The 25,087-nt window shown below is 32.0% G+C and overlaps 1 protein-coding gene across 1 annotated transcript in view; it reads right to left on the bottom strand.

Moving 5' to 3' along the window:
* PHIP (PHIP subunit of CUL4-Ring ligase complex) overlaps positions 1 to 25,087 on the bottom strand; it is a 111,052-nt gene that overhangs the window by 21,046 nt on the left and 64,919 nt on the right. The window contains exons 19-30 of the mRNA XM_039853155.1: positions 24,845 to 25,028; positions 20,812 to 20,929; positions 17,729 to 17,869; positions 15,180 to 15,256; positions 12,907 to 13,138; positions 9,945 to 10,064; positions 7,895 to 8,002; positions 7,214 to 7,338; positions 7,001 to 7,083; positions 3,149 to 3,260; positions 2,882 to 2,943; positions 424 to 579 (exon numbers count right to left, since the gene is read on the bottom strand). Coding sequence (XP_039709089.1) covers positions 424 to 579; positions 2,882 to 2,943; positions 3,149 to 3,260; positions 7,001 to 7,083; positions 7,214 to 7,338; positions 7,895 to 8,002; positions 9,945 to 10,064; positions 12,907 to 13,138; positions 15,180 to 15,256; positions 17,729 to 17,869; positions 20,812 to 20,929; positions 24,845 to 25,028 — 1,518 coding nt within the window. The remainder of the gene's footprint in view (positions 1 to 423; positions 580 to 2,881; positions 2,944 to 3,148; positions 3,261 to 7,000; positions 7,084 to 7,213; positions 7,339 to 7,894; positions 8,003 to 9,944; positions 10,065 to 12,906; positions 13,139 to 15,179; positions 15,257 to 17,728; positions 17,870 to 20,811; positions 20,930 to 24,844; positions 25,029 to 25,087) is intronic.

Genomic DNA, 25,087 nt, shown 5'->3' with positions numbered 1-25,087 from the left:
GCAAAGAAATTCATATACCCTTCTCCCCTGCCCTTATATATATTCTTTTGTATGTATGTACATAAAGTTAAGGGGAAAACTGGTAGATATCCACATAATTATAATTCAGCTTTCAGCTCTTCTCTCCTAATTCACATATAGCTTGAATATGTCAGGGGTTTTCAAATTGGGTTCTGGAGGGTCCAGATTGTTCAGAAGTATCCCTGGCATTTCTGGTGCCCTAAGTCAGCTAGAGCAACCCCATTTATAACTGTTTTAGATATCTCAGTCCGGTGTAAAATCTCATTTAAAAAAATTCCACTTAAAAATGTTTGAAAACCAGTGACTTACATTATGAAAAAATATTTTGTTTGAATTATAGTATTTTTCTTTTCCTTTCCTTTCTGCCAGCTTTTTCTATATTGATGTTACATTATTATTTACCTAGGGTCATCAACTGGTTTATTCCTGCAACAATTCTTTCACATTCTTCATCCCTGGGACTGGAACCCCATTCTCCATCAAGAGGTTTATAGATTAATGATCTGCATTCGACATCAGTTAAAGGAACACTGGTACCTAGTTCTTCAGGAAATACAGCTGAAATACACAGAAAGAAATGCAGATTTAGTGAAAATATGTGGTAATTTCCTAATATTTAGGTTATCTTTAGAAAGTAAAGTTGATATTGCCATAAAACTAAGTATAATTTTGTAAAGATCTGGTAAGCATATTCTTTATTTTCATTAAAGGAAAGTATGTTTCAAGGGTTGATAAAACATTTTTTAAAACATTAATTTTGTAATTCTCTAAATAAGCATATAATTACTTCAAATTTTTTTCTCATGACTTGCTTTATTATCATTTACAGGTGAAGTAGAAAGTAGTTTTATAAAATGATGCAAAATTTAAAGTTTTCAATCATTTCATAACATAATCTCCATATTTACTTTGATAAAAATACACAAAGTAAAACTGAACTAATGTGGTATTTTTCAATCAAAGCCTTAATTTTTTTAATGTAAGAACAGAAAGAATTATGAATACTGACAGATAATTCTTATACTTGTTGCTTTTAAATGATGGTATGCTTCCTGTATGCCTGAACCTTTAACAGAATCTTTAACTAACCTTTTAAGAGAAAACATAAAATCTATAAATCTGCTAATTTTATTTTAAACTAGACTTCATAAGAGAAACATACTACTTCTTCTGGACAAAATTCTTCACAAAATGTAATTAAACTCTATGAACACATATGTATATCTGAACGGATCAAAAACAACAAAAATCACCCCCTTCACATACAGATATATTTTAGGTAGAAAACAAATAATATATTAATGCCACCAATTTATTTCAAGAAATACCTCAGGCATTACAACACCAATTAGCTTCATTTCTCTCATACTGACAATAGTGCAACGTGGCTTCAAACTCAAACTTTCACAAAAGAAAGAAAGAAAACCAGAATATAAGACATATAACACAGTTAGAAGTTGATTAAGATATTTTAAAGTTGTAAACAGCTCTAATTTAGAAGCGAGATGAAAATACATTTCTCATATTAAATTTTTAAAGTGATAATTTCTAGAAAGAACTACTCTTGGACAATATCAAATATCAGCATGACCATTTTCTCATTTCTAAGGTTTACCAGATTGGGTTTACTTTTTCCAAGTTATCTTTTCTCTGACTTTTTAGAATACGATAACTAGTAAACAGTCCATTTATAAATTATTATTTCTACTATATTACAAGTCGGATTTTCTCCTCCCACCTCCCACTTTAATCCTCTCCCCTTCCACCCCTGACCTATGGATGTTGCCGTCTCCCCTTAAGAGCTGGATCTCTGAAGGCGGGGCGTCTCTTCCCATGTGCTCATGGCGGGCACCCGGGGCCTGGTGCACCCAGTGTATGGTCCGTGGCTCCACCTGGGGTGCGAATCCAGGACCTTCTGCATGTAAAGCAGACGTGCTAACCCCTACACTATGGAGCCACCCCCGGATGTTTTTTTTTTAAAAACTTTGTTATCTGATAAATACATTTTTAAAAAAATCAAACACTACAGAATAATATAGAAGGTAATTTGTGAAGTCTTCATATTCCCACCCTTCATAAATAAGATTTCTTATTAATAATCTGGTATATCCTTTTAAACCTCTTCACACATATACAATGGGTGTGCGCGTGTATGTGTTGTAATCGAACAAAGATGGGCAATGAGGTAGAAAGAAGTCATACTCACTGCCTAAGACTAACTCCCAAATCCTGAGGCAATGTATCAGGTCACTGACACAAGATGACAGTTATTATATTAATTATAATTACCTACTCATTAGGCTCTTACATGTGTCAGGCTCTATGAGTAATTTACATATAGGCAGTCATTTAATCCTCAAAGAAAGTAGAGCATTAGTTTACAAAACTTCAAAGGCTGAAAGAATCTGGTTTTAAGACTTTAAAGAATTTGCCAAGAAGATATAAAAAAAGATGGCAGAACCAGAATATGAATCTGTGTCTCATTCAAAAGCTCAAACTCAATATTATGTTGTACTCTAAGGATTCTGCTGGAGTAACAAAAATATCTTTGCTCCCTAGAAGGTATTTACCTTCTAGGAGTGAAAAATAATTAGCAAAATATTTTTATATTTTGCGGCAATTAACTTCAATCATCCCTGTTAAACTATAAATTCCAGTGGGCAACGATTATGTCTATCTTGTGTTCATTACTAAGCCCCTACTGTCCAGGTCAGTAGTAGATATGCAATAAATATTTGATGGGTGAATATTTTCTATTTGATCTTCATAACAACTCTATGCAATAGCAAGTTAGCAAATCAGATTTCTTAAATTTAAGAAATTCCATAATATAGACACGAAAAGCCTAACACATACTTACCATTATTAGGTATAAGTTCCATATCCCAAGGACTCATCTTTTCTGTATCGCCGTTATCCCAGCTTAAAGAAAGAAAAATCCTGATATTAAAAAATCTATTTTATATTGTATTTTTGTAAATATATTATATTGTAATTTCTGTAAAATCATATTATAAAAATTATGGCTTTATTGTTTAAAAGAAGCATCTTTATTACTTTATTAATAGACGGGAGGAACATTCAAAGCAAGTCAGGCTGAATTAAAATATAGCAAATACTTTCTTACCAAACATTATAGCACTGAAACAAACTATCAGGGTACTCAGGTTGAAGAGGTTCCTGGCTTTCAATTGTTCCAAACCACCAGGCATCATCTATGACTGATCTGAAACGGTCACCTAGACAAGAACAAAAGCCATCTCATTACCCTGAAATGGATTGCTGCTCCTTTTTCCCAAAGTATACCTTTAAGATACTTCAATTGTCTGTATGATTTCAGAAGAAATCATAAACAGTGACCAACATACTTCAAAATAAGTAAATAAATCAGCAATGTTGAGAAATGTTATTTAATAAGCACACCTGAAGTGTGACTTGCCAGTTTCCAGCACCACTTCTTACATTACAGCAAGGAGAAATTCACTCTTAAGCATTTTTACCAATCTAGCATTTTAAATTCATCAGTAGGACTATGCCCAAACTTTTCATTCAAATAAAAATACAGTTTAAATAATTTCTGCTCAAAAAAAATTTATACTCTTTAATTTCTTACTTTCTGTCTGCAAATTCCTCTAACCAACAAATTCCAGTCTAAAAACAAAAACAAACAAAAATCCAAACTGCCTTCTTTCATCTCAATCGCCCTTAAGTTATAACACTCAGATATATACACTCACTTTCCCTTGTCTATAAAAAAAAAGACACAAAAACTAATCTTTGTAAAATAGGCAGCACTCCTTTGCGTCCCTTTCTTTCCTTACCCAATTGCATTCAGCAATTGTCCTATCACTGAAAATGCTTTCCCCCTAAAGACTCTAATAAGTTGTTATCTTCTCAGCTTCCTTCTGTGTCACACGAAAACCGTAAACTACTCTTCCATTTTGCCACATTTTCCCCTTCCTTGGTATTCATAGTTACTTAGTGATTTTTCTCCTGACAATGTAGGTTAGGGCCTGCAAGAACTGAGTTTGAATAACTTATCCATGTAGCTTTGAACAAATTAGTTATTTTGGAGCTCATCTACAAACCCATAAAGAGAAAAATATTTATGTTTTCACTTTTTACCAGAAAGGATTTAAAAGTTTATGAAGACGTACAGAATAAAATAAAAAAAATTTAAACCATGATAAAAGAAATTTAATGATAAAAAAGAAAGCTGGAGTTAGGAATAACCCAACTACATGTTGTTGAGTATACATACAGATTCTGAGTGGGTATGCATTTGGACCCAAGTTTAGATTCAAGCATTCTAATAGCCAGTGTTAAGGGGGAAACATATCTATTACTAGATTTAAGAGTCTCTAATTGCTCCTCAGATGCATACTTAGTGACACTGAGCTTACTGAGAAGCTACTATATAATTTAATAAATAGCATTCTTGACACCATCACCTTATGGTAAACCTTATAATGAGTTTCAGAGCTATTTTTTTTATCTTACATAGACTGATGACATTATGCTAAAGAGGAACTGAATAACATATACCTAACCAAAATGAATGATAACAGTAGAAAAACAATGAAGTTAAGCAAGAAATAGAGTTTACTATTCAGAATAAGCCTTAAACATTTCTGAGGAAAGATTAAAGTAATTACTATGTAATTTTAAATGGTAGTTGGAGTATAGATACATATACAGTTTAGTCCCATCTCGACCATATGTGGATTTATTTTCCGCAGTTACAGTTACCAATGGTCATCAGCAGTCTAAAAATATTATGTGGAAAATTCCAGAAATAAACAATTCTTAAGTTTTAAATTATGCACTGTTCTGAGTAGCATGATGAAATCTTGAGACATCCACTCTGTCCTGCCCAGGACATGAATCATTCCTTTGTCCATCATTACCACATTGTCTATGCTACCTACCTGTCAGTCATTTAGTAGTAGTCACAGTTATGAGACAGAGAAGAGAAAGTGTCCGAGACTACATTCAGTTTTATTACAGTATACTGTTAGAATTGTTCTATGATATTATTAATTGCTGTTAATCTTTTACTGTGCCTAATTTATAAATTAAACTTTATCATAGTATGTGTGTATAGGAAAAAAACATGTACCCACTGTGGGGGTCTTGGAATACACCCCTTGTGGATTAGGGGTTGGCACTACTCTATATTCAGAAACAAAAAAACAAGTAGTACTAATTTTAGAAGAAATATTAATCTATAAATTTGGAAGGGGGTGGTGAGGGGGACGGGACTGTAAGATCCAAATGAGAAAATTCTGATGTCCATCCATTTGAAATATCTGACTTCTCCAATGCCTGTCATATTTCTCTGCTTAGGTTATCAGATCATTTCTGGAATATTCCTTGATTCTGACTGCTAATATTTTTTCAGCACTTTATTGGCTGATGCATATCCTTAAAAAAATAAAATTTATCGTATCAAGTAACACATGCAAATAATTTAAAAAATCAAATGTACAAAGGCTTATAACCACAATCAAGAAAAAAATTTTAATTATTTTAACTATTTATTCTTGAAATTTACTTAGATTTCTAAATGAGTAAATAATTATTTCTTCACTCATCAATTTTAGATACTAATAACCTCTCTATATAATTATATATAAAAGGTATGTGTATTTTATTTAATTCATAGTTTTTCTTTATCAAGACTATATAAGTATTGTTTGCTACTGCGCCAAGTTGCACACACTTTCTTGTATAATTCTGTAGAATTGTTTCATTTTTATGATTAATTTTCTCTGCATTTATGATTGTATTCCCACATTCTGTAACAGCTGTGTAACTATGAAACACTCTTCAATATAATTTCCCACAAAGTCAAACTTTCTAGACTGGTTGTTTTATAGGCTTGCCAGACAGATGCTATCCTGAGATTTCTGTTGACTGTTATTTGGGAATTCCTTTCAGTGCTTTTCTGTTCTGAAAAACAGAACATGGAGGGATTCCATGTTCTTCTCTTTCTTGGTTTACTCCCTTATTTGATGGAACACATCTTTCAAAGCTTCCAAAGAAATGATACAAGATACGTAATTTTTTTTTATAATTCGCATGACACTAATTTTGATAATTTGCATTTTCCTAATTTTTCTTTTTAGAGAACACGTGTAAATTCCTATGTTTACCAAGACCAAACAAGAAGACAAATCATCATGCCAATGTGAATAGGAGGAGAGATGGACTGATGTAACAGTTAATGTGCTTTTTCAAACCAAATATGCTATATATGCACTGCACCACACTCCAAGATGACAAACAGTGGCCCTGTTTGAAATATTTAAAAGAAATACTCTAATGAACAGCATATACATCTGTATATAAATCAATGGATCTTAAATGCCTGGTGGAAACTTTTAAGAATTTTAAAATTTCTTTGAGTCTTAATTACAATATTATTTTTCAATATTTATAACAGTGTTAAACAATAAAAGAAAAACATCAGTTTAGCTTTAATATCAGTCCAAATTATTAAATATATTGAACAAGAAATCTTTTGCTTCTATTTTGAATTATTAATATCTGTGGATAAAAATTTAAGTCAACACATAGTACAGCTAAAGGGATAACTATAAACAATCTCAGTTAACAAAATAAAAAATCTTTAGAATTTCAAAAACATTAAAAGTATTTTCATTCTTAAAAAAACTTAATACCCGACACAATACTCTATTTTGCTATTAATATTTCACAAATAGCAACAGGATTTCTCTAATTATCTTTCTTTAAATTATGAAAAACAGTAAATCACTTACTAGATTAAAAACAAGAAACACACATCTATGGTTTTTAAAATTACTCACCTAATGGAAGGTGAACATATATAAATATATATATGCCTTACTGTTACCAAAGTGTACAGCTGAAACTTATTGGATTCCGTTAACCAATGTCGCCATAAAAAAATTAATCAATTAATTCAAGAATAAATAAATTAAATTAAATAACCCACCTATATTCCACCGCCTATATTTTGCATCATCGAATTGTTGTCTCAAGACTAGGAAATCTATAACATCAGGCATATCATGGTATCTATATACAAACAGAAACAAACCAATTAGGTCGCATACCTAAAAATATCTAAAAGATGTTCAATTCCATATGAATCTTGAAAAATAATCTACAACACTAAGAAACCATTGCCTCTTTCAACAGTCCTTACTTCATGGTAAATGATCCACCAGTCAGTTTACCAGTATCAGGATCAAGAAAAGCAAGTTTAAGGCAGCAAAGGGTAGGTAATCCCACTTCATACTTTATGCCAACTATTTTCATCAGTTCTTGTTCCTGAGGAAGATATAGAAAAGAAACTATCTTCATAAAATAAATAAAATACACTGCCAAACATATTGAGAAAACATTTCTCCATTTCAAATTGATCTAGGTGATTACTGTGAGTATATGAAAATTTCACTGAGGTGTATACCTAAGATCTATGTGCTTTACAGTATGTAAGTTACATTTCCACTTTAAATAGTAAAAAAAACCTTTTTGAAATGAGTTTTCCAACACTTAGAGGTCTACTGCTATGTAATTCTGAACTATTGCTGATAAATTGAGAAATACTTATCAAATTTACAATTACGAAGTTTACCTTAGACATTAGTGTTGTCTAATTTTCACTATAATTACATTTGTATCCAATTAATCATCAGAGTACATAAACTCAGGCAATCTTGTGTTTCTTTGAATGTTAAACATCCTCTATTCTCCAGGACTGCTTCAATTAAGAAAGGTATCTTCATGATATAGTTTTGTATAGTAAAAATATTAACACTCAATACCATTATCTCCATAATCCATAATTATATCTTTTGGGGCTATTAAATAATAAACACCATACCCGTAGTTCCATTTTATGCCATGGCTGTTTTTTGGGATTGATACTATAAATTTTATTTTTCCGAGCCATTTCAACATATGCTTCATGTCCTTGTCGGAAATAATAAACCTAAAAAATAAATAAAGTTACAATTTTCAAACTTGAATGTATTTCCTTGAACTCAATATGCAAGGTATTAGCTAAAACTGAGAAGAGAATTTTATGTCCTATGAATGAACAGTCCCTAACCTCTTTGGGAACTGAGACTGGTGCTCCTATGAGAATCGAATGCCTGATGATCTGAGGTAGAGCTGAGGCAGTGATACTAGTGCTGGGGAACAGCTACAAATAGAGATGAAGCTTAGCTTGCTTGCCTGCTGCTCATTTCCTGCTGTGTGGCCTGGTTCCTAACATCCATGACCCAGGGGTTGGGGACCCCTGCTATTAACTAATAAAAATTCTAATATTTTGATATTTTTTTTCCTTCTTTTCCTCAAGTTTTTCTAATACCACTTAATTACAACTGAAGTACTCTAAATAACATTACTAAGAGGTTAAGATGAGTAGTTATTTCTTTGGTTTCACTATTTTTGAATTCAAAATAAGTTATTATTTCTTTGGTTTCACTATTTTTGGATTCAAAATAAGTTAATCTATATTACATGATAAAGTTGTAACTAGGAGTCATATTTAGTTTATTGTTCAATTCTGTATAGCAAGTGGTTTATACATATGCGTAAAACTTTAAAATGAAAAATGTAGTCCCACATATATTTTATCCTTATAAAAAGAGCAAAGCATCTATCTTCATTTTATGAAGGTCACATTTAAGTGACTCTTCACTGTCAACCTGTAGAAACAGTACTTAAAGACAGTAGTTTGAAACCAAGTAGTCTTCCCACTACTAAAAAGTAGAGCTTGTCAAAAAATGCTATTAAAATTTTTTTAAAATATTAAGTAAAATATTAGTAACATTTTGAGACGTCCACTCTCCTATATACTTTTATTTTATTCATTAATATTAGTACTGCTCCCTATGAAGCAGTACTAATGAAGAATGGTGCTGAATAATGAGGACTTAACTGCTTAAGCATTACGATTAAAGACAACTTTAACTATTTCGAAAGAAAATTATTCAATAAGCAATTACATACTTTCTGTCCATCTTGAAATAATATATTAAATATAATACAATCAAACAGCTTCTTGATGCTACACAATCATTGTACTAAATTACAACAAGGTGGTAATCTTCTGTGCTCTTCTTAGGCAAGCGGGGTCTCTGCAGAAATTATTTCATATTGTTCTTTAAAGTTACTCTTGCATTATAAAGTTTTTGTTTTCCTTTTACTCTCAACAGCCCCTGACTCTTTCTTCAGCTTATTAGTGTGCTCTGCTAAAGAAGCTTCTGCTTTAATCTCTAATTTGCTGCTGTTCATCTATTGGACACCAGATAACCCTACCTCTTAACATTTATGCACAAAATAAGGAGACATGAAGTCCTGAGTGGGAAATTTTGATCTAAGATCTTATATTTTCATTGCATGGTCCAAAGTACACAGTCCAAATAATGGCCAATCATCTTAAAAATAAAATATTTCTTATTCTAAGATAACAGAATTTTTAAAGATCTAATAAATTATAAACATTATAAGTAAATGAAATTTAAGAAATAAAATTAAATGAAAATTAAATAATGAATTTCATGTTCTTTAAAATGCTATATATTTACATCTCAAGCTAAGAAAATTAGTATATTTTAATTTAAAAAAAGAAAAAGAACTGGAAATAAAATCCTTTTATAAAAAATACAGACTAGTTTTTAAAATGCCAACAAAATTTCCATTCTCTTACAACATTTAGATTTGTAACTGTAATATTTAAAGTAGCCTCAAAAGATGATTATTAGCGCTTTCCTCCTAATTATACCTTTTTCATACATAGCCACAAACATCTAGAATGAGATACTTTTTGAAACCGCTACAATCTCTAGAGTTCTGTTTCAAGAGCTATGAAAATGTTTAAAGTTACTTGAAACAAATAAAGGTTGTTTCTAAAAGTTTAAAAATACCTCATCACCCATCTGTGGTACAAATGGACATCTTCGAGGAAGAGTATCTGTAATCCATGTTGAAGGTAACCATTCTTCTAATGTCAGTCCATTTTCTGTTAGTTCTCCTACAGCCAACCTCTAAGAGTTTAGAACATTTAAAGTAATATTATCATAAAGCATTCATCTATCAATCTGCCCTTTAAAATAACTATAAAGGCAGTTAAATAAAAGGGGCAGGAGATCGTTATACAAAAATGTAAATTTAAGTATTAAAAACCTTATTCTGGAAAAATAGCAGCAACGGTAGTATAGTTATTCAATCTCTCCAAACCACTGCATTAAAAAAAGAACCAGATAAAACAAAACCCTAGAGATAATATTCATGACAAAACTCAGTGACAAGATATTCCCATAATCACAAAATATAAACTGTGTAGTCTCCCTTCCTCTCAAAATTCTCAGTTTCACAAACATTCCATGTAACGAACCAAGGCATATTTGAGTATTTTTTTTTAAATCCTCGTCATAAAGTGTTAGGTAAGAATTAAATAAGGTATTCTCATATAGGCTGAGCAGTGCAAGATACAGAAGACTGTTTCCATGGCTAAACATTATTCTTTTACATAGCCCAAGAATGCTCTTCTCCCCTTTTTAAAGCAGCCATTTCACACTCTTGGCTCACAATTATCTTCTAACGAAAAAAATTTTTTCTTCAGAATTTTCCCAAAATGTTGTCAAGTCAGGTCCCTTTTTAATTTTTGTGAATAAATATAAAACCAGGCCTCTGAGAAAAAGTTTTTTAAGTTTGATGGTCACTAACAAGTGGCTACCATGGTCTGGATGTTGTTACCTTGGACTTAGGAAAAATGGACTAAGGCCTTTGAAACCTAATATTATTTATAAGCAGAGAAACTTCATGCAATTGACTAAAAATGTTTTGGTTCAGTGTTTATACATAAGACTTCGAAATTTTGTTCTCGTGTCTTTTAAAAAAAAAAGAATGCAGTTATCCAAGTTCACCAAAAGAAGCAAAGCCATAATGGGATATCACTGAATACTATTTCCAGCAGGTACTGCTATAGTCATTACTCAATATTCATTTTCCTCTTCATTAACCACACCTTGCTGTTTCTTAGTAAACACATCTGGAGCACTCTCTTTTTGGAGAGTAAAGGAGAGGAAAAGGACTTTGGCATTTACTACATGTGACATGGGTCTACTGGAGAATTTTAGTCATAGGAACGAAAGGATGTGACTTATATTTTAAAAGGATCACTGTAGATGCATCGGAGCAGGGATTTGCAAATTACTGCCCATAGTCCGAGCACAGTCTGCTATCTGCTTTTATAAATCAAGTTTTATTGGAACACAGTCATACCCACTCATTTATTTTGTCTATGGCTGCTTTCCAGCTACAATGGTAGAGTAGCTGTCTCCCTACAGAAAAAGTTTGTGGATCTTGGCTTTAGAGAATAGACACTAAGGGAAAAAAGCAGCAGCAGAATGTCAGGTGGAAGCCTATTACAGTAATAAAAGTGAGATTTAATAACAACTCACACTAGTGTAACAAACAGAAGTGATTAAAACAGTCAGGTGCTGAACATACTTAGAAGAACCAAAATAATTCCCTGAGGATGTATGAGAGAAAAAGAGAAACTAAGGATAACACCAAGGTTTTGGTGTTAACAACTAAAAGTTGTCATTGTTGAGATGAAAAAGATTGATTTCTGTATCTTTAGTCTGTGGATAATTTGATACAGATCACAGAAAGTAAAAGATAAATATTATGGAAATAAGATCTACCAGCTCTTATGGAGTTGGAACTCTTTAAAAATAAGAGCTGTTTAATTTTTGCTATAAAGTAAATGAAATGTGAGGGGTATATTTTCTATTCCCCAAAAAATGATAAATGAGAAGCATATCTGGTTAAACAAAAATGAAGATTTTTTTTTATAAAACCTCTGCTATTTCTAAATTTCAGATATAAAGCTGTCATTTGTAGAACTAAATGCTACGAAGACTTACAGGGTCTTTATCCCCAAAGAACTTTGAAAAAATTTAATACATTTGTCTTATGTGTTTATTTTATCTGTATCAGTTGAGCTCTTGTTTGTTTCAGCTTTATAATTACAAATTACTTTAATTTAGATTCCAAGTCTACAACTCTTCTTCTTGTCACCTCCTTTGCCACACATTTGTCCAGTTTTCCCCTTCTGCCTTGTCAGTGATGATAAATGTAGGCAGACCCATTATTTTATGTGGTAGAATGGTTAAAGAAAACTGAGTTAGCCATGTATCTAATATGGTACACTTTTTTCATTTCCAGACAATTTTGATGAACTTTTCAGGTCCGCAGTGTTATGTCTTCGTGAGAACATAATTCTTTTGTCCCAAGAATGCTGTTTACTTCATGTAGTCCGCCTTGATTTGATAATCATCCATAAACCTAATACCTTGGACTTTCCTTTTAGTTTCAGCAATAACAGTAAGATTGTTAAAAGGCAAAAGCAATTAAAAGACTAATAAGCTGTGTTTTGTAACATTATTTTTTTACATACATGAATGAATAAATCCCACCAGATTGTCAAGAAAAATCTGCTCACATTACATGACTGAATGCTCAACATTTAGAATATAATTTTACAAGTAAATACTCTCACATGCTAAACAAACTAAATATATTTTGGTATACGGTAAGTCCTCACTTAACGTCATCGATGTTTGTTCTCCAACTTATAATAGAGCTGAAACAACATGTAACAAAACCAATTTAACACTGGCTAATTAATACGAATGAGTTAAACTCCTACAACATCTCATCAATGTTACATCAAAAGGATGTTCAATGAAACATTATATGAAGACTTGCTATACTCTTTTTTACTACTGTGTACTGCTGAATATTCATATTCATCAACTGCACTTTTAAAAATGTGTGCTTTGTTTTTATAAAAAACAGTTTATATTTTAAAATATTAACCTTTTGTTTTCTTTCTTTGGGCTTCTTTTTCTTTGGTGATACTGGTCCATCTTTCTCTTCATTTACTTTTTTCCTTTCCTTTTTAATCTGTTTTTGCTTCTGTTTTTCAGACTCTTCTTCTTCATCTGAACTGCTTTCTGCTTTCTTGGTTTTATGCTTAGGAATTTTCTTTGGTGGCTGCAGATTAATTCCTGCATCTGCTGTCCAGTCAGAATAATCACTGGAGTAGTCACTAGAAGGAAAAAAAGGATTTAAAAAATAAACACACATGATATACTTCAAGATTTTGTTTTATAAAAATGTAAAGAAAAATAGTAATAAAGAAGAATGGCAGAATACTACATACTAAATAAACTAAAAATATTTCCCTTTTGACTAATCATTTTCTAATTTCTTAAAATTCAGTAGGCTTAACAACCTCAAAAAAAAATTAAAGATAAATAAGGGCATACCTTTAATTGAAAGAAATTTAAGTACCTGCTATCATTTTAACAAAAAATTGATTACTGAGTGCTGCATATGTTCAAAATATTGTGGGGCTTACAAAAATAAGAAGCACAGTCACCTTCCTCAATTCCAGCAGGAGGTATCAACACTGAGGAGGAAGCATAGGGATTCCTTTATTGAGGAGAGATGGGAGCTCTTGACAGGGTTAACTCCTATGGTAGAGCACTGGTACTCTCGTGGTAGCTGGATATTGAACTGGCAGGGTCAGAAATATTCCTGCTCAGTGGGAAGGCTGTGCCTATAAACTTTACTTAGCATCTACATATACCTTAGGTATCACCTAATGCTTCAAAGCATGCCATCATTCACAAAAATACAGGCCTTAGTATTTTATGCATCATTAACAATCATGTTTGCCATTTCTTTTCAGTTTACCCCCAACAAATCTACGTTTTACTTAACTGATGTTGTTGCAAAATTATCAGTTATGTTATCTTGTTTTAATTTTAGTATATGAAAATACTAATTTTATAGTTTTACAAATATAAATGCCTTAAATCTAAATTATACTATGTTAAAATCAATAATTACTTTGCTTAGATTTAGTGACATATGACCTCACTCCTCTCCAAATATTCCTGATAAATCCTAAAAGAACAGATTTTTACCAGAGTTTTATTCCACTACCATCACCTCTTCCCCTGGCCCAAATGTCCTTTATAAGCATTTACCTATGTCTCCCCAAGAATAATCATCATAGGCAAGAATCAAATAATTAAGAGGTTTTCTAGTATAATTTCATGACTTCATTTTTAAATTTTTAAAGGATTTTTAAGAACTTAAATAGGCTATCCTCAACTTATAAGCATTTACTTACACTTATCCCAGTCACATACACTGTAAATAGCACCTGCCAAATATGGTTACTACTCTCTGGAGCATTCAACTCTTACAGAAAATCTGCTGCTGCCAGCACAGACCTAACTAACAAATCCAAGAGCCCATGTTCTTTTACAACTGCTCCCAACTGCTAAAGCCAAAAGTATTTCTTTTGCTGCCTTCTTTCAAATGAGAAAAACTACCAAACATAACCAAGGGCATTTGCATATCATTACTAGGAATTACTGGTGTGGAAATAGTAAAGCCCTTGAGTCTAACATTGATGTAAGAAATTCTTATTGCCTCCACCTCTTGGTTTCTTTGGCAATTTTTAAGAGCTACTGCTGCCTGGGAATGAGTGTAAAGGGCTAAACATAATTACCATTTCCAAAGGCTACACTTCTTGAAACTAAGACCTTACAAGGGCAACCAAGAATATCAGCTCTGTAATAATATGAACTGCCAGAAAAAGGAGTTGAAGGAATCCTCAGTTACACTGTCTAATGAGGTAAGGATAATAGGAAAAAGTTTATTCTCAGTGCTGGAAAAAAAATTATTAGCATTCAACAAATGCCACTATACACGACAATGAATTCTATAAGATCTCATTACTTTCATAATTTAATGCTCAAATATTTCTTAAAACCAGTAATGAGACTAATTTGTGGTTCAGTGTTAAAAATAACAACATTCAAAAGATAAAATACCAACTAGGAAGATAAACTTAAAAGCATCATTTTGCAGATGTAGCTGCAATATCCAAAAATTTTTTTCTACTAGAGAAAATACGTCAGAAAAGAAAATTTCCTAAATTTTAAACAACTACAAAAACTCTCTGAAAGAGTAAATTTAAACTCAAAGAGACTGAAATAAGTTGCTGGTAAAAAAGAACTTTCATCTTTTCTAAAGATTTTATATTGTATTTGGAGAAATAAAAATTAAATTACCTAGAACTGCCATCACTGTGCCATGCTCTCTCTTCCTCTTCAGAGGTTCCACCACTGACAGCAACAACTTCACCTTCCTAAGGGATATTGAATACATATTTTATGGCACAATATTACAAAATCAGTAATATCTACTAGTACCAATCATATTATATAAAATAAGTAATATCTAGTAGTACCAACCATATTATAATATTTAAATCAAAACCTAATTTAAAACTAGTTGCTAAAAAGCAGGCCTTATATTTTTATATAAAAATTAAATACATTCAAATTATTAAATTTGTCCAAAGATATAATACTTATGAATATTGGATTGAGAGCAACCTCTTGGATCAATAATATATTTTGTTTGTTTTCTAGAAGCCTCATAATATATTTTCCAGATTGGATGATATCAAATTCCATAGTTAACAATGCAAATCAATTTTTATTTCCTTGGCTTTTTTTAAAATGTAAGCTTTCTTTTTTCATTAGATGCTTTGACAAGTTTCAAATTAGGAACTTTTAATTTTATTATTAAAATAGATTTATCATGCCAAAAAAAGAATATTCCAACTCTGGTTGATGATTTTTTTTATCCAAGTGGTAGAGGAGTAAAAACCATCCAAACACTCTCTCTTCAGTAAATATTTACTGGTTAACGTAGGATAATTTCTGTTACAGACACTTTCTTTATACAAATTGTTTTTGGTCACAATATCTCATATAACTTTTCCCTTGCTCAAATAAACGTTATGCTTCAATAAAAATAGCAGCTCACTTTAAATAAACTTCTACTATGTCAGAAACTATTCTAAGTGCTTTGTATGCTTCATTCCATTCAATCTAGACAAAACACCACTGGTGATTAAGGAGCAGTTATTTAAAGAAACTAAAGCTTAAGAAGGTTAAAACCAGCCCAATTAATAGGCATCTAATAAGCAACTAAGCCTGTTTGAACCCTAGTCATTTTACTCCAAAGCTTAGACCACTCTCCACAAGAATGGTTCAGTGTTATTACTTGGTAGGCACAGTCAGATCATTTTTCAAGAAGATAATGGGATGTATTCCCTTACTAATAAAATAGAATATTTTGGGAGAAAAGTTTTTTCCTTCTATTGTGTTAATAATTAAGAATGTATATTACATAAACTAATCCATAGTTTTGAAAATTAAGCAAACATGACAAGATCAAAATCCAAGAGTAAATTTTATTAGCAAATTTAATTTCTATTTACTATAATTGGAAAACACATTAAACAAATGTGATTACTCCCATCCTTAGTATATTACTTCTTTAAACAGGAAAAAAAGAAACATACTTCTTTATTCTTAATACGACATAGTTATAATATGGAAGTACAAAATATTTAAACCAAAAAAATAGAATTCTTTCCTTTAATATACTGTGCCCAAGGTGACATTCTGTTCTCAATGCACTCCCCTAGAAATTTATTCAACTGCCCTAAAAGGACATTGAACCATAAACAAATGAGTTTGAAGACAAATGAAGGATTTGCCTAGAAATACATGTTTCTAATAAGCTGAATCATGTTTAAAATATTTTATAGAAACTTATTAAAGGAATCATACTATAAATCTTCCAAAAAGAAAACATTTTATAAGGCAAATAATTATCCACATGTATTTTATGTTTTGTATGTACATCTAAATTGTCATATGTCAAGTTTACTTAGTGTATTCGGTCTTTTCACCAGATTGGACATATCATTTTGACCTGGCCATACTAGAAGCTAAAGTCACTGGAGACTAGCTTTTAAATGAGTTAGAATACTCTCAGTTTGATCTAATACTGCCCTGTCTATAGAGAATATACTCAGAGAATTCCCATATGTGACTAACAGTGCAAAACACAATATGGCTTCAAAAATATATAGTGGTCAGTATCAATGATCATAGCATCTTTAACCTATTGTGAGGGAGTGGGGTGACAGGGAGAAGGGAGGAGTGGGAGATGGTTGTTAAGTGCTGAATAAGATTGATTTATGATTGCAAACTGAATGCCTTTCCTGAAAGAATATTTAATTTAGTAGAACAGTGATATTTATGGAAATAATTATATATAAGGAATATTTTTTAAATACACTGAGAAAACTAAAGAGGTACAGTGATTAAAAAAATAACAAAAATTTCTAAATGTCTCTTGATCAGTTATTATAGTTACAGACTAGAACCTCATGGTACCACCATTTAAAAAGCCTGGCTCTAAAGTAAAAGGAACCTGAGTTTAATCCCTCCTCTACCATTTAACAGTTAGGTACATGTGCAATCCAAACATCTTAGAACCTCAGATACCTCATATATATAAAATGGGAATAATTCACATGCATTTTTTTGGGGGCATTTAAGATTATGAATATGTGCACCATGCCTGAACACACATAGTAGGTCTTTAGCAAATGAAAGCTATCCCTATCATTACAAGACCAGAAATACTATGTTTGAGCTATATCTATAAATATATCGATGAATGTGAAGAATAAAAGTCGTATTTTAAAAAAAAGAGTAAAAATGGGAACAAATTTATAAATGTGCTGAGATCTTACATCTGAAGAGCTAGTGCCATTTTCTATTTCTTCCGTAGGTCTAGGAGTCTCTTCCAATGCAGATCTCGTACGATAACTATGTTGATTTGCCTGCTGCTTTTTGGATTCTCCAAGATCCAGGAAATGCTCATGAGCGTGATTCTGGAAAAAAGTAAATTAAATTTATTTACCGTATGCTTAAAGAGCACACATTTTACTTTAAAGGTTATATATTTGTAAATTATAAAAAATACATTCATATTTAAGATACTACATAAGTGAACTAGATTATAGTACCACCAGCTCAAATATTTTTACATTACACAGGTTTGTGATATACATGAAAATTTACTTGCTGATTGATCAGTTATAAAAACTTTTTTTAAAGGGGGGAATAAAATTAAAAAATAAAATGTAAAAAATAGTAATAATAATCACTAGAAACAGCCTACATATTTCCCTTAATAAAAAATCCTATTATGAAAAAAACCTTTTTTCTGATTAAGTGATATGGACTTAAGGATTCATAATAATAGATTGAGAAAACACTGAACTCTTTTATACCCACACCAAACCTATACGACATATAAGAAAGAGAACTATAAGGCTATGAGGCATATTAATAGGCAGAGACAAACTGGAAACAAAAATGGTGATCACAAAATACCCTGCCACTGAAACTAGGATACCAGGGGGCTGGCTATCTCTCTTCTACTGCAGATGAATGTGGGAAAAGTCTTCTGCAGCAGATGAGAACACAACAATCATCAAAAAAAATGATAAAATCCAACGTGGCGACAAAGATAAACTCAGGAAATTTAAGAATTTACACCTAAAAAAACATAAAAAATAAAGAGAAAATAAAAAAGATTACTTTCAAAAAGAGTGGGATTGACATCAGACTTATACATATATCACATAATAAATCACACAATAAATATACAATAAAAAGGAGCACTATCTTTAAAGTGTTGACAGAAACTAACTTTGAACCTATAATTATATCCTCACTTTTTTCCCCCTACTCATTAAACTTTGTTTTAATGGGCCTTAAAACACCGTGATAGATTTTTAGTCAAGTAGTTTCCATTAAAAAGTACTAATTTAAAAACTAACTTAAAACTGTCACACACACAAAAACAAATGGTCTACAAAACATCCTCCTTTTCTTTAAGGTTTTATGCTGCATTGTTATCATTAACCAGTCTTTTACTATTACATTTAAATGGTCAACTGAGACAACAGTTCTGAGATGGTTCTTCCACCACTGCTTAAGGCAGGGTGGCAGGTATTAGGATAATAATTATTTAGTTTTCTAAGCTTTCTGGGCTGACTTGATGACTTCACCAGCACCAGCACGGCTTTCTCGTCCACTGTTTTGATTACTAATTAAAATGAATATCCATCTCATGTCACAAACAGCAAAATGACTCAGAGGAGGAAAATCAGAGAAGCTCTCAATACATATGGGTTCGCCAAGAACCATACAACAATGGCAGCAGATTTCAAGAATTTAGGGCCATCTTCCAGCTTCTTCCCAGAATGGCAAATAATCTTCAACTCAGCAAACTTGCAAGCAATATTAGCTGTGTGACAATCCAGCATAGCTGCATAGCCAGCACTGATTTGGCCTATGGCTCAGAATAATCACCTGAGCCATGAAGCCACCTGCTTCCATTGGTGGGTTACTTTTGTTGTCACCAGCCGTGTTACCACCACAAGCAACTTTGACAGACACATTCTTGACACCGAAGCCCACACTATCCCCCAAAGAGCTTCACTCAAAGCTTCATGGTGCATTTCAAGAGACTTTCAGTTGTAAAAGTGACTGGACCAAAGGTGAGCACCATGCCGGGTTTGAGAACACCAGTTCTTGGTCTACATGGGACAGCACCCTCAACACACATGGGCTTGCCAGGAACCACACCAATGGTGGCAGCATCACCAGATTTCAAAAATTTGGGACCATCTTCCAGCTTCTTCCCAGAAAAGCAAACAATCATCTTCAGCTCAGCAAACTTGAAAGCAACGTCAGTTGTGTGACAATCCAGCACAGCTGCACAGCCAGCACAGCTGTATAGCCAACTCTGATTATAAGGAGGCTCTCAAGCTTTCAAGCTAATATGATTAAAAAAAAAAAAAAAAAAAAAGAAGAATGGATAATTTTGACTCCTTGATACTCAAGGAGATAAGTATGTACCTCTCTCAGATTATGGCATGACCAAATGAAAACCACTGGATCCAAAAGTTTTTATACAATAGGATGACAGATAAACCAACAGGTAAACTAGTAGAGACAATTTACTTCTTTTAATGTAGAAAATAAGACCTATTATTTACAGCAGCATATCTGACTTGATTATCTACAATAACAAATAGTTGCACAACAGCAAAATATATATATATATATATATATATATATATATATATATATATATATATATATATATATATATATATATATATAAATGAATGAGACATAAAACCAAAAACCTGTTTTAGAGTATGCAACCAATAGCAGAACTAAAAAAAATCTTGCTTAGGCTTGTGATATAATTTATTAGATTCTAATGGGCATATAAAAATTGGCATTCAGAAAAAAAGGTATGCTAATAGGCAGGAAATGAATGATTTCACTCATGGGATATAAAACTGAAAACAACAAATAAACATAACAAACAGACACTAATGGACACAAACAGTGGATGAGTGGTGGTTACCACAGGGAAGGGAGGAGGGAGAGGAAGTAGATGGGGGTAAAGGGGGTCAAATATTTGATGATGAAAGGGAATTTAACTTTGGGTAGTGAACACATAATACAATATATATATGATGTATTGTTGAATTGTACAGTTGAAATTTATTTGATTTTATTAACCAATGTCACTCCAATAATTTTAATTAAAAAGACTTTAATGGTTGTATTTCAACCATTTGTTGTATCTATTTCAACAGATAATACAAAGAGATAAATAAGAATTAACTATATTAATTTTACTTCATTAAGTATCTTATTTATAATATTAACATCTTTAATTATAAAAGGGTCTTAGAACGGTCACTTATGAAGCAAACATTACACACTCAAAGTAATTACTATTTACCTTTGAGACTGTGGGTATTTTATTCTCTTTTGGAGCAGTAAAGTGTTTTCTTTTCTCTTCTGACCTATAAGTTTTTATTTCTTCTTCTCCCTTTGCAGTTCTCCATTCTTCTTGCCTACTGTAAGAGAATTAAAAGCCACATGTTAATATATAATTTTTACAAATGATTTCTCACCCAAATGAATGTTAGGTGTCAGAGAGAGAATACTATTTCTGATGTTTTCTTTTCAGATGGAGGCATGTGACAAAAATTTCTGAGTTTAAATTCATAAATTATGTGCTGTGGACATTTGGCATTAAGTGACAAGAACAATGGAAAGACAGATTTCAACTACTTGAACTTGATACTACTGTCTCTGATCTGGTCTTTGGTAAATCAAGTATAGATTCTGGGAACATGGTTATTCCTGAGGTAATTGTTCCAAGGGTTAGAAATCAGATTTATTTTTTGAAAAACTTTGTCAGTGTAAGGCTTATTTGATAATCTTGTTTGCCATATCTTTAAAAAGAAAAAAAAAAAAATGAGGCACAACAGAACTAATATAACTCCAAAAACTCTGAGAGAACTATATTCTACCCGGTAAAAGGCAGGTCAGGCCTTCAATTACTGAAAACACTTCAATTCTATCCAAGAATCAAACTGAAACTGAGCAACAAAAAGTTGAGGAACATTAATTGTGAACTGTAATTTTATGAAACCTGAACTCAAGGACAAGAGAATTTTATTTTTTACTTTAATTCTTTACAATTTTCAAGATTTTGAATTAGAAAGGTATTTAATCTTAAACTATAATTTCTACCTGGAAATTTCAGCTGGGAGTTAATATTCAAATTTGGAACAGCTCTATAAGGTTATTTCATTACTGAGTAAAATGTCATTTTACTCAGCTGTAAAATTTCTATTGCACCTGGTCATAATTCTGACTGAAAAACAAGTTAATTTACATCTTATGAAAAGAATGGTCTTGATTTCATTTGTTTATTTTTAACAACTTTTTAAAAATTAAACTTTTTATTGAGATAACTGTAGATTCACATAGCTTTAAGAGATAATAGAAATTCCTTGTATCCTTTAACCAGTTTCCCCCAATGGTAATATCTTGCAAAACTATAGTACAATATCACAACCTGGATGTCAACATTGATACAACCCACCAATATTCAGAACTCTCCAGTCTTCTACGAGTGTGTGTGTATTTAGTTCTATTCAAGTTTATCACATGTGTAGGTTTATGTATCCATCTAGTCAAGACACAGAACATTTGTCACAACAAAGATCTCTCGTGGTGTCCTTTTAATTATCACGCTCATCTTTCTCTCCTCCTTCTCAGTCTTTCCTACCCACAACATCTAATGATCACTAATATGTTCTCATCTCTATCCTTTTGTCATTTCAAGAATAGTCCATAAATGGACTTCACTATGTAACCTTTGATATCAATTTCTTACTCAGCATAATTCCCTCAAGAGTATTCAAGTGGATGTATCAATAGGTCGCTCCTTTTTATTACAGTGGAGTAGTATTCCATGTTGTGGATATAACACAGTTTGTTTAACCATTCACCCAGTGAAGACCATCTGGGTTGCTGCTAGAATTTGGCTATTACAAATAAAGTTGCTATATATTAGTGTACTGGTTTTTGTCTGAACATAAGTTTTCACTTCTTTGGGATAAATCCCCACGATAGGAATCAGTGGTAATCGCAAATTTAGGTTTTTAAGAAAGTATAAAACTATTTTCCAGATTGGGTGCACCATTTTTACATTCCCACCAACAATAGATGAGTGATCCAGTTTCTCCACACTCTCCACAGCATTTGGTGCTGTCACTATATTTTAGCTATTCTGATAGGCATACAGAAATTATTCTATTGGGGTTTTAATTTGTACTTACCTAATGGCTAATGATGTTGAATATTTTTTCATGTGCCTATTTGCCATTTGTATATCCTCTTTGATAAAATGTCTGTTCATGTCTTTTGTCCATTTTCTGAGTGGACTGTTTTGTTTTGTTTACTGCTGAGTTGAAAGTTCTCTATACATCTATAGATATTAGTCCATTGTTGACTATGCAATTGGATTTAATTTTAATAAATGTACTATTCTGACCCACTGAAGAGTCTTATGGGGCAAATTTTGAACAACCTACACCAAGGGGTATATCCCAGGAAGATTCTCAAAGAAAGAGTGCTAAGTGTTAAAGGCAAAGCTCCAGTAAAGTCAAATATCCTTTGAAGTAATGACCATAGCCTTGCTTGACCATAAGCTCAATGGTTAAGCATCCCCAAAAAGAGATTAAAAGGTAAAGGATATTTAGAGAAAAACAAATATTCCCCATTCCTCATGTTTCTTTCCATGAGCAGGGACCTCTACCACCAACTAGCAATCCACTCCTAGCCTCTTTTCACCTCTTAACTCATTTTTCTCCAGGGGAGAAGTGAACTAAGTCTGAAAGGAAAAAACCCACTTAGTAATGTATATATTCTGCTCTGCATTTTAAAGAAGTAAACCAGCTGCTTCTCCATGAGGAGAAATACTATAGCCCAGTGTTACCATTATTTTGAGGTTCAGTATTAGGAAGCACACTTTCATGCAGATAGAAGCCACATTCTTCACAGCTATATCAATAATAATAAGTAATAGTCTGATTTCTTATCTTATTTTTTTGTTTTCAATTACTTCGAAATTATTGTTAAAAAGACAAGTGTCATTTTTTGCACTCCATTCAAACCTCAACATTAGAATCAAAAAGTGGACAAGATTCCAACTAAAAATAGATTGAGAGTTAATTTTTATTAAGGACATCTGGGTATATTTGTCATAAAATAAAGTTATTGTTCAAATTTATACTTTAGGTATGTACATTTAATCCTAAATCCTAAGCAAATCTGAAGTACTGTCCAATCATAAGCATAATCTATTTAAACATTCAGATTCAAAAATATTTAATTATAGATGCTCCTCAACTTCCAATGGGGTTCTATCCCAATAAACCCATGGTAAGTAGAAACTATCATTAAGTCAAAACTGCATTTAATACACCTAAATTACAAAACATCATAGCCTAACCTAGCCTACCTTATTGTGCTCAGAACACAATTTAAAAAAAAAATGCTCGTAACACAGTATACTGCAGAGTATTGGTTGTTTACCCTCATGATCACACGCCTGATGGGGAGCTGCAGCGAGCTGCCACTGCCCAGCTAGCATCATGCACAAGTATCGTACCACATATCCCTAGCCCAAGAAAAGATCAACATTAAAAGTATGGTTTCTACTGAATGCAAATCACCATCATAAAATCAAAAAATCTTTAAGTCAGGGACTGTTTGTATAGTATTACCATTATCTTTGAGTTTAAGAAACTAGGAAATCCTAAAATCAAATTCATATTTTGACCTTCATATTTTTTTATTATAGTATAGCATTATAATATGTAGTATTAGTTGGGTTCAGAAGGACCACATTCATGAATATTTCATTACTAAAGAATCAAAAGGAACTAGGGACAAAAAGTTCCCTTAGAGGTGAACCTTGAGAATAAGACTAATCAAATCGATACTTTTTAATTCATATATATGTACTTTTAAATAATCATTTTAATCTGTAAAAATATTAATATATAGTACCAATAAATAATTTTCACTATGCTTCTGAAAGATATGGTGTGAATAATAAGTAAAAATCATTAGAAACTCAATTACGACGGACTTCATGGCAATGTGTTAAGTCTCAATAAAACAAGAAAAATTAGCATTTAAATATGCTACTTAATAAATCTTGTATCTGGTAAAGCCAAATTTAGGATTTTCTCTCATTCACCTTAACGCCCTCCTCCCTCATATCCTTTATATGAATCATTCTAGAAAAGAACACATACTGAAATTTATTTTTTCTCCAGAGGCATGAATAGTTTAAAATACATCTTCAGATAAATTTAAAATAAATTACAGAGCTAAAAAGTACTTTGAAGACTACAATTAAAAATGAATACAAACAACTGTGGTATATAAAAATTCACAACTTCTTTTACCTGGCTACACCAGCTGAAAGCTCAGGTACTACCACCCTTCGACTCCAAGCTACAAGATCCCGTTCAGTAGCTATTTCACTTCTTGGTGCGTTACTGTGCATTTGCCGCACTCCTTCAATTTGTCCACTACGCCTTAGTCCTACATTTGGTGGTGAATGAACCTCTGAGGTAGAGCTTACAGAGCCTACGTAAAAAAAATAATATAATAAGTTCTATTTAGAGACATTTCTCCATTAACTTACA

Source organism: Pteropus medius, unplaced genomic scaffold, assembly GCF_902729225.1.
Source record: "Pteropus medius unplaced genomic scaffold, Ma_sr-lr_union100, whole genome shotgun sequence".
Lineage (NCBI taxonomy): Eukaryota > Metazoa > Chordata > Mammalia > Chiroptera > Pteropodidae > Pteropus > Pteropus medius.
Note: the sequence above shows the minus strand (reverse complement) of the source record. Positions and strands in the feature narration are given on the sequence as shown.